The 15,713-nt window shown below is 35.1% G+C and overlaps 1 protein-coding gene across 5 annotated transcripts in view; it reads left to right on the forward strand.

Moving 5' to 3' along the window:
- ASAP1 (ArfGAP with SH3 domain, ankyrin repeat and PH domain 1) overlaps positions 1-15,713 on the forward strand; it is a 140,839-nt gene that overhangs the window by 61,530 nt on the left and 63,596 nt on the right. For all 5 annotated transcript variants that reach the window (XM_088148962.1, XM_025164863.2, XM_007425364.4 and 2 more), the window contains one exon: positions 15,440-15,512. In XM_088148962.1, coding sequence (XP_088005088.1) covers positions 15,440-15,512 — 73 coding nt within the window. The remainder of the gene's footprint in view (positions 1-15,439; positions 15,513-15,713) is intronic.

The following is a 15,713-nucleotide window of genomic DNA, read 5'->3' on the forward strand; positions in this document are numbered from 1 at the left end:
GGAACAAAATGGTTATTCATAATGTAGGTCACCATCTCCAACCTTAGTGTCTTTCAGATCTGTAGATTTCAATTCTCAGAATGTTTGGCAGTAGCCACGCTAGCTGAGATGTTTGGGGCATTGATCTAGCTATGTTGGAATAGGTTAATGTTGCGTTAATTAGGAATTGAACTAGGAGTGCTTTCATAAGCATTATAAATAGTGAAAGGATATTGAGAAAACTTGGTTTAGTTGAGACATATCTTTTGCTTTCCCACTTAGTCTGTGGTTCAAATGTAAATGCTGTAAGCCATAGCGTCATAAACACAAGTCTTTTCTTTCTTTTCTCATACCATAGCTACAAAAGAGGAAATTTGCTTCTGTTTCCCACTAAATACAGTCTGTTTTGGCTAAGCCAGGACAAACTGTAATGAGATGAAAATAGAAGCAAATGTCTCACATCATGAGCCTGTTGGGGAAAGGATGGGAGCAGACAGATGCATAGAATGATAAACTGCATCTTTCACAAAAATCCTCTTTTTCATGATTAGAATGTTGTAAAACATTTTTTTTCCCAAGAGGTGTTTGAAAATTCCTAAGAATTTATACTGACACAAATCTTTTCAATCTAATTTGAAAGATAAGTTAATTACCTTTGTTACTAAGGTCTGTAATTACTACTAGTAACCTTACAAAATACATAGGGTGGTGTTTTTTTGGAAAAATGACTTTAGATGTTAAAGTTTTCAAGTACTTGGTCTACAATTGCAGTCTGAATTTCTGCCAAGCAAATTCTTCCTCTGTCATAGTGGCATGGCTAACACAGAATCTGACTCAGAGTCCTTTGTTTTCAAATCCATGGTGGATGTTTAAAATTTTAGAAAGAGCAAACTGACAATTGAACATATGGAAATTTGTTTCAGGTGATGCAAAGCCCCCCCCCCCTTTAAAATCCTACGAAATAGATCTTTCAGATCCTGATTGTTGAAATACTGTACATTTCAGATGTTGGTATTTTTGAGGTAATAGTATTTGCTTGAGTGAAATAGATAAATATGGGTTCATATTTAACTTACTCTATCGCTCCGAAAAGTCTGTTTATTGCTTTCTCCAACTCAGACTAAAAAGGAGGACAAGGGAAGAAGAATATACTGTTAGACTGCCTTCTTTATAGGGCACTGGATATTGAAGGTATTGATCAGCTGGCAGATAAGTTTGCAGACATTCAGAACTTTAGGTTTAATAACAAAATATGCATTATATTCTTTCCCAGTTTTTATTCACATCTCCCAAAATGTCAGCAAGTTCCCAAAGTAATACATTTCTAGGTTTGGTTTGTGGCTCTTCATAATCAATCAAAAGTGTTCTTCAATTTGTCACTTCTGCAGGGGCTGAGAAGCTTAAAATGGGGACAGTGTTTGTATACTTTGCACACACTGATGCATTACCATCCCTGATTCCATTTCTTACTCAGGCTGGTGCACGAACAAGCTTGAGATGACAGCAAAGGTGAATGTCTGTGTTTGGTACTTATATTTAGTATTGAATTTATATTTAATTTGTGTTGACTTATTTTAATGTAGGTTAAAAGGTAATATTTGTTTCTTTAATTTATCTTGGTTAAGATTGTAATCTTTTCTGAGATACATACCACTTCTGTGGGTTTTTGCACATCACTTCATTAGCACATTGAAACATATCGGAAGTTGATTTATGCTGCTTCTTATATTCCTCTGGATGAGTAAAATTATTTGCTAAATCTCAGGTATTTCTAGATCAAAGTAGCCATGTTAGCAGCTTTTATTATATAATATATTTATTTATATGAGAGAGAGAGAGAGAGAGAGAGAGAGAGAGAGAGAGGTACATGTGGGTGTTCATTACATGTAATTGAGAAATGATCTCATGAGCAAGTTTACTTTAAGATGGTGCTTTAATAACATATTTACATACCTTTTATCCTTGCTATATTTATCATGTTAAGATTGTAATTATTCCTTTAAAAATAATTTTTTGAAAACTATTGGTAGAAGATGGGAATGTCTTGTATTTAGAGTTTAGAAAACTATAACTAAGATTGTATTCAGTGGAGACTTTCCTGAGAAAAGAAGCTGTTCCCTGTGTGATTTGGAAGAGTTTCTCAATCTTGTTACAGTTTTTGGCTAGATGATGAAATAGAAGTTGAAAGTAATAACCCCCCCCCCCCATCACAAAAGTCATATTAAATCAGCTTTGTATTGACAGGGATACAGTTGAATACAAACAACACTTTGAATAGCAGACTTCAAATCATTAAACATCTATAGGATTTAGGATTGTAGTTTTTTCTCCCTTGATGTTGATGCTTCTCTGAGTCTTCATTTTGGATGTTAACAGATGGTAATTTTTTTTTTAATCCTTCTCTGTTCTAAGAATTATAATATAAAGAGTATATGTTTTGCAAAAAAAGCAGCATTAGAAGTGTGCATCTTATGGAATCAACAATTCCAAAACGGCCATTGTCCAACCTCAGTATTTAAAACACCACGTTTCCTTAGCCTGAACAAGCTGGTCATATTCCTGCATCTGCCAATTGACCCAATGTGTATTTTTAAGTTAACTGACAAATATGTATCTTATGGTAGGTGGAAGAATGGTGCTCATGTTGATCTTCAAAAATAGAACAACAAAAGAAACAGACTTTTGAAGTATCCCATATTTCAATCTATCCCTCCCACATCTTACAGCTTTAGTCCATAAGCTAAAATTCTGTTGCCTCTGACTAATTACATTATCAGTGCAGGCAGAACATTAAAATAAATCATTTTACAGAAAATCTGTTTTTGCTTTACCTTTTAGGTAGTGATTGCTGTTAAGATTTTATATGTGTATGAAATTTCTGTTGTAAGTTATATGGAATAATTTTTAAACAATATATGTGGCATATTTTTAAAACTGTAAAAATAGAAAATCCAACAACTCTTGAGAAAATTCAACCACTTAGAGCTGCGGCCTTTCCTGGTTCAGGCGTTCTTTAGGTGTGTGGAATTTTCAGAATTTCCCAGATAGTATAACCATAAAATTCTGTGAGTTGACATCCACTCATTTGGAGCACACCTGGTTGTGGAAGTCACCTGTGGTCATTCTCTTGGTGTCTTCTTGGTTCAGCAACAGTCATTACTAAGATTTGCTTTATCCCTATAGAGTTTCAGTGGTACTATGTTGAAATCAGTGATACTACTTTGTCGGAATAGAATCTGCCCATCCAGTCCCATCTCCTTGCCAAGTTTATGAAGTATGGATGAGATGTTCTCAGGAATAACTTCCACTGGATGAAATTCTTCCCCCTTGAATGGATGTGTGGTCCTCATCCTCCTTGCCTCTTTAAAACAAGTGAAAAATACCCTTTTTCAACTTGCCTTCAACCTAAGTGAGAGTGCCACCATAGCTTTATATTTTCTGATGATTATTGTATTGTTAAACTTAGTTGATTGCCATTCAGAGTCCTTTGGGATTGTGTTGCCTAGGAGTGTTCTTAATAAAGAAACACACAAACAGTAGAGAAATTCTCTATCTGGAAATTCAATGAAACAAGTTTGATGATTAAAAAAAAAAATTAGGTTTTTCGGCTCTAAAACCATGTTTCAATGGTTTTAGACAATGGTTACTGCCGTTTCACATTGTGTTGTGATGCTGTTTAACTTGTGCTTTCCATGTTTTTGCATTTTTATCTGTCATATTTTTTTCCTTCAAGCTTATTTTTACTAGTAGTTATAAACTAACATAAACAAGTTCCAGTGGTTCCCATCTGCTAACAGAATAGAAGCTGCCAACAGAATGTTTTCTCCACCCACGTATCATCCAGATCGGTCTCATGTAGTTGGGTACCCTTTGGAGCAAGTTTGGAACATTGGCAAAGGTGTGTGTGTGTGCGCCAGCAGGGAGGAGAGCAATGAGAAGGTCCCCTTAGGTGGGTAGAAATCTGCCCACCTAATATTAGCATGAAAGTAGCAAATTATTCTTGAATGTGAGTAAATTTTTTAGGTATTGTAAGTGAATGAAGTTTTTTAAACAGCATCATTATGGATACAAAACATTGTTGACACTTGCCCAGGTTCATAACTATCCTAGAAAGGGATGTGATTGCGCATTTGAGAGGTTAGCCAAGTAGGCATTTACATGGCATACCAGATCATTGGGTTTATTGGATTTACAAGAGAAACCTAACTGCTATAGTATCTTCTATGGGTACTAGTTCTCAAGGAAGCAGAGTGAGATAGTTGGGCAATTAGGAAAGTAGGTTGGGGTTTTCAAAGGACTTTGAGGCCCATTAAAGATTATTTAAACATTTTTTAGAGTTATACCACCCTTTAGTTTCCTTATTGCTGTATTTGTTGTATATTGTAATTGCATTTATCTGAGCTTAAGCCTCTTCAAAGTTAATGCTACTAACTTCTGAGTAAAATGTATATAATCATACTAGAAATATATCTTTATAAGGTTTCTATTCTGAAGCATTCCATTGGCAATAAATTAAAAACATACTGTTGCCTTATTTATTTATTTATTTATTTAGGTGATTTATGCGATTTATCCCTATCTCTATATAGAAGGACTCTGGGCAGTTTATGGATAATAAAAACCATAGTCAACAATAGCATACAATTATAACATGGATTATAATTTCCAGTGATATATTGACACATTCCTTAATGTAAGCAATTAATGTAAGCATCAATTACAATTTCAGAAACAATTTCAAATACAGGCACAGGATTTTTTAGAATTTCAGATCTAGGTCCAGTTGGATGTTGAGACTGCTGAGGGCAATTTGCAACACAGCAAAAGTCTTGCATCCAGAACATTTCAGAGAGAGGTGCTTCATTTGCACATTGAAAGTGCCTCTTCACAGAGCTTTGCCCAGCTATACAGGCTACTGAACTATTTGGAGATCATGTAATTTACTGGAAAAAAATGTTTATAATTAAAGCTTTGTTCTTGGTGCAGGGCTTTAGAAACTTGACATTCATGAGTGCCTAAGGCTTTTCCAGTGGGTGTGTTATGATGATTTTGTAAATTTGAAGTTCAAATGCAAAGTGGCTTATAAATCTTTTTAAAAATAGAACCAATAGAGATTGATAGAGAGCCAGTTTGGTATAGTGATGAAAGGCATTGGAGTAGAAATGGGAAGACTCTGGGTGACTTTGGGCCAGTCATTCTGTCTCACTTCTAGGAAGAAGGCAGTGGCAATCACTTCTGAAAAACGTTGCCAAGAAAACTGCATGGACTTGTTGATGTAGTTGCCAGGAGTCAGAATTGACTTGATGTCAAAAACAAAACAAAACTTAAGACCCTTGATCGCATCTGGAATCTGGATGTTGTTGTATTTTCCCAGCACATCAAATTCTCAGATACAGTTGTCCATTTCTTTGTAGAATTCCAGCAGGATGCATAAACATATACTTCGATGTTCTTAATTGGGCTAAAGTGTCTAAATTATAAACATTTTTTGTGAAACCTATAGGGATATTTGTAATTACTTGGACCTGCTTAGCAAATGCAGAGCTGGAAAAGGAAAGTCAAACTGTAATATTTTAGGCTTGAAGGTTAACGGATTTCAGTAGCACTGTGAGAATTATTTTCCCTAAAAGATATGTGGTCAACATGAAGTTTTTAATATTTTACATTAACAAACTTCGCATTTGATAAATGTGGGGAATTGCAGGGGAAAATGGTGAACTGAAGATGGCCCTGGTAAAAGCGGAGCCAGTGACAGCAGTGGAATGAAGAGCTGGCAAGTAAACCAGCTCTTCATAATTCCTCTCCGGACAAAGAGAGGACTTGAGATCTCCCAGAAGTACTCCAGACAGTTGTTCCTTGCAAGGAGACTATAAGACAGCAGCCTCCAGTGGGTTTAGAGCTCTGGGAGATGAGGGAAGCCCATCTTTGCTCAAATCACAGTTGACACCTTTATGGACACTGGGTTTGCATACTTCCTTTTCTAATTGTTTTTTGAAATTGCTTGTTAATTGATTTTCAGCTGTTAGGAACCTTTGGATTGATAGGTTTTACATTGCCAGGTGAGTTTCCTTCAATCCTTAGCGAAAAAAGTTTTAAATACAAATTGAAGGACTTAGTTTTTGGGGGGAATAAAAAGCAAAAGGGTAATTAGGACATTGATTTCAGAAAGTTACAAGCACACTAAGGGTCCAGATGGATTTGAAATAGGAGTTTGGAATTAATTAGAAGAATCCTTCCCATGGGAAAATGCTTTTGTTTTGAATTGTTTTAAAAAAAAAACATGAAAGGATGAGATTTTGTAGAATCGACATTAGAGGGAACCAGAGGGAACTAAAGATTACAATTAAAGGAGAAGAACATTTAAATTTGACTTACTAATACAGAATGGAGCAAAATATTTTAACATTGGATATATTGAAGGATATTTGTGAACAATGGACTCAGAAGTTAATTTTAAGAGTGTCTGCCATTATAGATAGACTGTGTTTAAAGATGAAACACTTATGAAAGAGGAACAAGTTATACCAGAAAAGACTGAGATTGATTTGAAAGTGGATTTAAAAATGACAGGCTCCAAGAATGATGTGGAAAAAGATGCTACATTGGATATGCTAATGAAATCAGCTGATGTCTTAATAATTAAAAGGGATATCAAAATAACAAATCAGAAGAGTGACTTGGATAATTTTCCTATATTGGATTTACAAAAGAGACTTCTTAAAGCTTTGAAGAATTTTGTGAGAAGGAACAAAGGAACAATGGAAAGAAATCAAGTTTTAGGACATTATTTGAAGCGATTAAAGATCAAGATTGTTAAAAGGAAAGAATATAAAGTTAGTTTATTTGATCAAGGTTAAAATAGATATGTTGTTATCTCTGGTAACCCTTAATGGACTTTTGCTGACACCAGGACTGAAATGACAATGCTTTATGGATTTGTTTATAGATAAGAGATGGGATATGGGAAGAAGCGTTAATTTGTTGTGTTTTAAGAGAAGGTGATAAGTTACTAAAATTGTTTATACATGTTGTGATGAAGGGAGAAGTCATTTCTTTATAATTTTTTTCCCTTCACTATATTATTTTTTCTTTCTTTTCTATTTTTCTTTCTATTATTTTCATTTCTGTACTTTCTGTTTTTATTTTTATTTTTTTTTAGTTTGTATTAGTTTTTATCTTTTTTATTGTAATGTTTAACAAAATTACTACATTCGATGAATGTGAAAGCTCCAGTAATGTCCAATAGGATCTATACCAAGATTTGACAACCCTTTCTGGGTAAGTAGGCCTGTTCAGAATTTTGAGAACAGCTGATGGGTGCTCACAAAACACCTACCATGGAGTTGAGGCTGGCCTGTTCACAAAATGACTTTGGTGGTGGACCTGGCCAGCCAGAAAGTACCATTACCAGAAGGGAAACTGATGAGACTGCTACTTACTGTCTCTTTGAGGTACCCCAAATTTATTCATTTATTTATTCTGGACATGTGATAAAGGACTAGGACAAAATCATCTATATTCTATAAGAAAGCTTATGGATCTGTATGGGGCCCAGAAATAAGATAAAGGTACAGGTTGGTACTTTGTTTTGAAGCATGCCAGCTTCCTTAATTTAAAAAAGGGAAAATTAGGTGAGGAAAATGTCCTAGAAGATATTAAAGGAGCTGTCTAGCAACATATTGGTTATTTTCTTTTCTGGTCTGTACATGGATTCCTCAACTTGCTTGATTATGAATGAATTGTTTTTGGATTTACACTATATATTGAACTTTAAGCTATACAAGTTGCTGATTTTTCTCTATTCACTATCTGCTGTGCCAAAAAAAAAAAAAACCCCCGGCTAACTCAACTTAAAGTTAATCAAGCTTAGCTTTATCTGGTCTGGTTAAACATGTTGTGCAAACAGAGCCAATAATATGATATTGAGTTTTCCCAAAGTTTAAAGACAATATGGCATTTTCTATTAGATTGACCCTTATCAGAGCTAAGTAGATTCAGTTCATGATCTTGTTACCACCACAACTGATAAAAAAAAAAGTTATTGTTTTAAAGAATGCCTTAGATGTGATTATAACAGCACATAATGAAGTAATAGGGCAAGTCTGAGGTTTGATGTAATCTGTCAGCCATTATCTTTATTCGAAAGTCTTTTTCTGCTTCAGTCATTTTCTTTACACTTGAGTTGGAGTTTAAATTGGTATTGGCATCTACAGTAATAGAAATGACTTTCTAACTCAAGTGTTTCCAGAACTGAGCAGTGAAACATGTGGGTTTTCTGGGAGTTGACTATGTGAATGACATGTGCGCATTTTTTTCCTGTGATGCTATGCAGTGTTTATTTTACAACTTCTTTATGAATCACAAACAATTTTATAGCATTTCTGATTGCCTATTTATGTATTTATAAAAAGAAGGTTCAGCTTCTGTTTCTTTCTAAATGGAGCAGATACAGTAGAACCTTCTGTTCTTTCTCATTTGTTGAACTGTTGTACAGCATCGTATATGTGCAAAGCTGCAAGTGGTTTGAGTACTCAATGGAGCAGGGACATTTGTAATCCAGGGCAATTAAGAACAGATATTGACTAGTTAGTGATTGTAGGAGGAGAGCTGTGTATGGTAGCCAAACATCTGAAGGAGTCTTGTGTCATCTTTTCAAACTAGAAGATTTTATTATTTATAAGCTTTCCAAGTGAAGTGTAGCTCACAAAAGCTTGTGCCTTTTAATAACATTTGATAGTCTGAAAAGGTGCTATCAAACTCTTTCTGATTTTTGACTGGTTAGTGTAAATAGTGGTGCAGAGAATTGGAGTGAGTCATGCTCTCATGTCTTGGTGTGTCTTTAATGTTGGAAGATTTTACTGCATTTTACTCCTAATGAATAGGTTGTTAGGTAATTACAAATTAATGAATAACACTTTTCTCTGTAAATACTGGTAGGATGAACAATCTGCTGCTTAGCTACCTAATGTCATACACTTGCTGTTACTTAGATTTTTCAAACTATATTAGCTGACTTTAGGTTTATATGAGTTTTAGAAAGTCAACTTAATTTGTGAACTAATTTTCTGTAGCGACAGTGTTGGCAAGACATCTATGTTCTCTATGACTTCAATAGAAGAAAATGCTTATAATGTATATTTGAAAAAAAAAAACTAGTATAGTCTTTCTTTTGATGGCCAATTTGTAGTTTAAGAAGTATCTTTTGTTGTAGAGAGGCATCGGAAGAAACACCTTGTATTCTTGAGTTGAATCAAGTGGTGTATGCCAGTTTGTCTAAATTTCTTCTGGGCGGTTCTACTACAATAGATATCTCTGACTGCATGAACAAAACAGAGTTCATATTGTGAACATTTATGCTTATGCTTCCATTTTTAGGCATGTAAATTAACCTTTTATGAAGTAAAAACACCCCAGCAAGAAATATTGAATCCAAAAAACAATAAACATATTTCTGCTTGAGCTTTCATGCCCTCAGTTCTCCTGCAACCCCTGTTCTACCTAGAGAATTTGGTTGGGAGGTTCAGGAACATGCTCTGTAATGGGAAAACAGAACACCAGTGGAATCAGAAGGACCTCATTATGCATACCGAAGGAGCTTGGATAAGCAGAAATGTTTTCCATGCATTTCCATGCAAGGTGTCAATGAACCGCATACTTTGCTTTAGGTTAAACTCGGTAAAGTACTTAGAAAAATCTATCATAATGACTCTGGAGAAGGAGTTACCTTTGCAATTGTACTGCATATAGTTTTGCAACAGAATTTTATCATTTTGTGCTTATTTTTAATACAGTACTTGTTCTTTGGAAACAGTGACGTTACTCAGTTCCTTTTTTGAGGATTACGCAATATTGGAAGGCAAGTAATGCAAAGCCATTGACAGGAATGCAAGAAAACTTTGTGTTGATTCATACATTTAATACCTGTCTCTTCCTCTTGGAAGGGAGGGCACAGGACAGAGTTGTCGTAGCATCTAAGTGACCAAATTATGAGGTATCGCAAAGCTGTATTGGGTTTGGCTCAGATGTTCCTTGGTAGAATTCTGGGAGTACGTCATTTGCTCTAAGACAAAAGGAAGATGTTCATGGGAGCTAACTGAAAGTGACGTAATGGCCTGTTACTAAATTCCCTAACCTGACCTGCAGGTCATACAGGTCTGCATTTTTAGTGAGAGAAGGAGGGGAGGAAAGAGGAAGAGAAGGGGCCAGTGAGTTTTTCAGCGACCTGGAATGGAGAGAGGTTTCTGTTCTTCATTGGACATTTCCACTTATTTCACACATGTACTTTTTTCCTGATGCCTGTGGTGATTAAAAATCTGTATCTTGGAAGAAACAAGGAAAAGGAACTTTACATTTAAGTTGAACTATTATGTATATGTCATGATCTTATAGAAAAAGATAATTATGGACATTAGTAATAGAAGTATTATCAAACTAGCTAGCTTACAAAATATCATTTTTTTTTAATATATAGCTGTTACTAAGATGAGAATATCATTATATTGGGAAATGTATTTTTAAATGTAAAAGGAGCTTGGGGGGGACATTTGGCTTTTAGAACTACATATTAATCTGTCTTTAATATCTTGGTTTGACTGAAATGAGTAATCTTAGCTATGGGTTAGAAAGGGGAAGTAATTTCTATTTGTTATTCCCATCACTCTCTTGGACTTCCAACTCTAATTTGCATTTGTTTCTGTAATCATCAAGAAATAATTCATATAGGTTAAAGTAATGGCAAGTACTTTCTTGTTCTGGAGAGAAGAAAATCATCAATTTGTTTTGGTCACTAGACTAGTCCCTGGGTTAAGAACGCCCAGTTTATGGATGACCCATGGTTAAGAACGGAGCCTATTGTAGCAAAATTTGAGTTAAATACACAGTGGTTTGAGTTCATTATACAATACTACTTATACAGTATTATACAATAATACTGTTCCGGCTTACATACAAATTCAACTTAAGGACAGACCTTGGGAACATAACTCGTTCTTAAACTAGGGACTACCTGTATTGAAATCAGTGGGTAAAAGAATCCTTTGAAATGTAGGAAAATGCAGTTGAAGTGTGTTGTAGGGTGATAACTCAAGGTAAAGCAGTCAAGTTGACACTAGGAGATCACATGATGACTTGTAGGCTTTTTTCTTTTTAACAATAATATGGACTTCTAGAATTTTTTTTTACTTCACCTTGAGATTTCTTGTTGATGCCTCAATCAATACTAAGAAGTCCCAATTCTTTTTTTTTCAAGATAGCCAAAGATGGTTTGATGCTACCACCTTCTGAGACCAAAGGATAATCATATTATGCTCCACTTGAGAGAGCCTCTTCTTAAGGATATTCACAAAGTTGTTGGTATATGGGAGTTGAATCAAACAGTAGTGGTCTTGCTATAAGATAATTTCTCATAACATAATTTACTGTGAGCTGGCAGCAATGTACAAGGAAACAGAGTTCTTGGGACACCACGGGACATTTATTCAGGGGTGCATATGGATACTAGAAGCTCATATATATTCTTTATAGCAGTGTTTCTCAGCCTGGGCAACTTGTGTAGACTTCAACTTCCAGCATGCTGGCTAGGGAATTCTGTGAGTTGAAGTCCACACATCTTCAAGTTGCTGAGATTGAGAAACACTGCTTTAGGGTTTAAGTTGGAGGTTACCAGCAATGTGTACTTATTTCTTGGAAACTGCTTTCAGACAGTCCTATAAGGAACAGCTTTTGGAAAATATTTTAGTAAATCAGATCAGTCCCATTTTATACTAATCAAAGATATCAGCTTTTATTTTATAACTACATTTTTTTCAACAATTATGGTTTAAAATGTATTTTGATACTGTGTTGGAATATATGAAAAGTGCAGAGGGTGATGAATTACTTTTGATATCTGCACTTGTGCGGAGGACACTTATCAGATCAGTTCATAATGCAATTTGCAAAATTAAATTGTTCAATCTCCTCTCTTTAGATGCTGTACAATGTTCATGAATTCATAAAATGTCCTTTCATGATGTATCCCATACTTGAATTTCTAGTCCTCATGGTGTATACAATACTTCGATTTTCTATACAAAGTTCAGATGCTAATCCATGAAATCAACTGGCCCAGGTGTCTAGAAAAAGAAATTATTAATTTCAAATGGAAATTGAAATGTCAAGTCTAAAAATTTTATTCTTTGCTAAACTAGCTTTGGCTACCTTGGTGACTTCCAGAAGTTTTGGACTACAATAGTCTGGGAGTTACAGGAGTTATAATTCAACACTGAAATCACAGGATGGAGAAAAATTGCGCCAACCTCACTATTTTTGCTGACACCTAACATTAAAACATATTTTGTAAACCTAACTTTAAAAGTGTTCACTTTCTTAGCATTTTTAATTTAAAAAAATTTAAATAACTGGACCTTGGAGCTATTATTTTGTAAAATATGTTCTGGTAGTGTTCATTAGGATGTTTATTTTTTTCTAGATTTTCTGGGCAAATGTACCACTGAATACTAGTAATTAAACCAAGTTGTTAAACTTAATTTATTTTGTAGTGACTGAGTGTACCATAATAATGGCAGGTATGACACAAATGTTTTAACCTGTAAGATAATTAACCAATAAGCCTCTTATTTTACTTATGGGAGAATACACTGAAAATACTAAGTCATTTTATCCTGGATACAAGATGCCAGAGACCAAGCAGATGGTAACATTTGTGAATTGTTGATCAGAGCTGGATTATTTGATGTCCAGGAGGTGAAAGGCTTCCTATTTTCTCACTATATCTTGCAGAATACCAGATGCTGTATTTCACCTGTAGAACTAATTAAATTGAATAATCACTGAGAGAAATGAAACTTATTCTGTAATATATTGATAACTATTTTATTTTGATTTGATGTTCTTTCATAAAAATGTAATTTCTCTCCTTGTCTCATGCAATTATGAAATATATTTCAAACGAATATTTTCCATTTAGAAAGCTTTCTTTTTTTATAATTGTTCACCTAATGAACATGGTATTAATAATTTATTACACTTGAAAAAAATTAAACCATGTTCTTAATTGTCTAAGTGTTCGGTGTTATGTGGTTTTATTCAGACTGTCTTTTATTACTATTACTATTGCTTTTATTAATTGAGTACAAAAGCAAACTGAAACATAAACAATCCAGAAATTTAAAAAAGAAAAAACAAACAAACAGAAGAAACAAAAGCAGGGCATTTATTCATGGATATAAATATATAATATATAAAAGTTCTACATAATGAATGGTAGCCACATTTCAATATAATCATTCATAGCTAATCTCTGTCAGTAAGTGATATATTGGTAAATTGTTAATATCATTTCTGCATACCATGGGGGCCATATATTTATCTTTCCAATGCTGAAGAGTAAGTCTTTTATCTGTTTAGGGCATAGAGAATCCATTTTCATTGTCCAGATGTCAGTTTCCATGCAGTTTTTCATACACATGGTCTATTTATTTGTATTTCAAAATGGTTGATTCATAACACAAACAATAATGAAGAAATTATCCCTCTAATTCTAAATATATTTTAAATGCCTGTAATAGCATCAGTCAATGATTTATGATTCAAATGTGTTTGAAAATATGTTTTGAATGCCCCTATGCACATTGTTACTCTTAATATAATGACAATTTTGAAGCAACTTATGGAGATTGTATTCAAGGGTTCTGGGGACCACATGTGGCCCTGGGACCTCAGCGTATGCCTTTCTATTCCACATTGAGGCTACAGTCTTAAACACATTTGCTAGAGAGTAAGTGCCATTGTTCTCAGTGGTGTCTGCTTATAGGAACATCTGTATAAAATGGCACTGTGACACTCAATATAGAAATAAGTTGATCCACATAGTTGTACTGGTACTCTATTTTCACAGGGGAGTAATGAGGGCACTCACGCAACATTTATTGGCAACTCTTTAAAGTACTTAGCTAGATCTTTACCCAGAATCACACAGCTATCTTCCACATTTGGTTTAAGGAGTTGCAGATAACTGTCTGTGGGCCACAGATGTTTTTGCAGAAAACTTTCCTCTTCGAGTGATTTGGCAGTTTCAAAATTGTATGATGTCTGCTCCCTAGGTGATTATTCTAAAGAACTGAAAAGCAGGGATTTCATGGCTCCTCCTTCCTGACAACATATTATGTAGCCCAAATGCTTGTGTGGACTTTGAGATGACTATGCCAATTGGAATCATTTGCATGGAATTATTTTAAAAAATGCCTCTCTACTGCTGCACAATCCTAATATTTAAATCTATGGAATTCCAGGAACAGATATTTGTGCTTGTGCAGATGTAAATTCTGTGTTTGTGTGTATGTAGATGTGCGTGTGTGTGTGTATATGAAGTTCTTGGTGCTATCTGAGCTTGGTTGTTGGTTGGCAGACATTTCATTACCCAACTAGATAACATCATCAACACGAGTGATGATAATGTTAGCTAGCTGGGTAATGCAATACTGATGATGTTACCTAGTTGGGTAATGACACATCTGCAAGCAAACAACCAAACTCAGACAGCACCAAGGACTCCACAGTTCAACCCTCCACAGTTCACATATACAATTTAATTTAACATACACGATTCCAGGCTGAATTAAGTACTGTCCTTTAGTTCTACTGCAGTTGTTTTCTGAAATTATTGCAGTAATCCTTGAGTTACGATGGCATTTGGGAACTGGATTGCCATTGCTAAGTGATGCAGTCATAGAGCGCGATGTTACATGACCGCATCGCTTAGCAACAGGAGTCCCAGGTAAGGTGGGGGGGTATCACGGGTGGGGTGGGGGATGCCCTGGAGACCCAGCGCAGGCTGCACATGAGTTGGAGGGGGGTGCTGCAGAGTGGCACTAGCAGAGGAAGGGTGGGGGAAAGGACGGTGTGGTACATGCAAGCGAAGGGTGAAGGAGGGCATGTGTGTGAGCAAAGGCCAGGGGAATGGAGGAGACTTACCTGAGCGACTTGTGACCTTCCCTGCTGGCTTCCCTGTTGACTTTGCTTGTGCGAAGCTGGAAGGAAAGGTCACAAATGGTGACCACGGGACACTGCAACCAGTTGTAAGTGCAAGACAGTTGCCAAGCACCCAAATTTTGTTCACACGACCATGGGGGTGCTGTAATGGCCAGAACTTTGAGGACCAGTTGTGAGTCCCTTCAGCACCATCGTAACTTTAAACGGTTGCTGAACAAATGGATGTTAAGTGAGGACTACCTGTATTCCCTTCCAACCTTCTGTTCAACCATTTGTAATTAAATTGAAGGAACTGGGTGATAAAAGTTCTCCCAGAGGATGATAACAGTGCCTAAACAATATTTTACATCTGGCAAAATTATTCTGCACTTGCCTGCTTGTTTCATAATGAAATATACAATTTAAAACAGAAGTTCCTTTTCCCTTAGCATAATATTTCACTTTCTTTCTCTTTTTTTTTTCCTTCTAGGCCTTAGATCAGGACAGAACTGCACTACAAAAAGTGAAAAAATCTGTAAAAGCAATATATAATTCTGGACAGGGTAAGCCTTATTTCTCTAAACTACATTATTATTTACTGTGTAATATTTATTGTATTTGAAATAAATTGTTGTGAATGATAAGAATTAGGGAGAATTAAAAAATAAAATGTAGTGGGAAAATGCAGGTTATTTCTATAATATTTTCCCAAGAGATGAACTGGTCTAAAGAAAATAACTTTAAATATTTTTTTAATATAATTT

The sequence above is a fragment of the Python bivittatus genome, unplaced genomic scaffold, assembly GCF_059951505.1.
Source record: "Python bivittatus isolate LINGU-HERP-01145 unplaced genomic scaffold, Pbiv_v1 ctg000590_np1212, whole genome shotgun sequence".
Lineage (NCBI taxonomy): Eukaryota > Metazoa > Chordata > Lepidosauria > Squamata > Pythonidae > Python > Python bivittatus.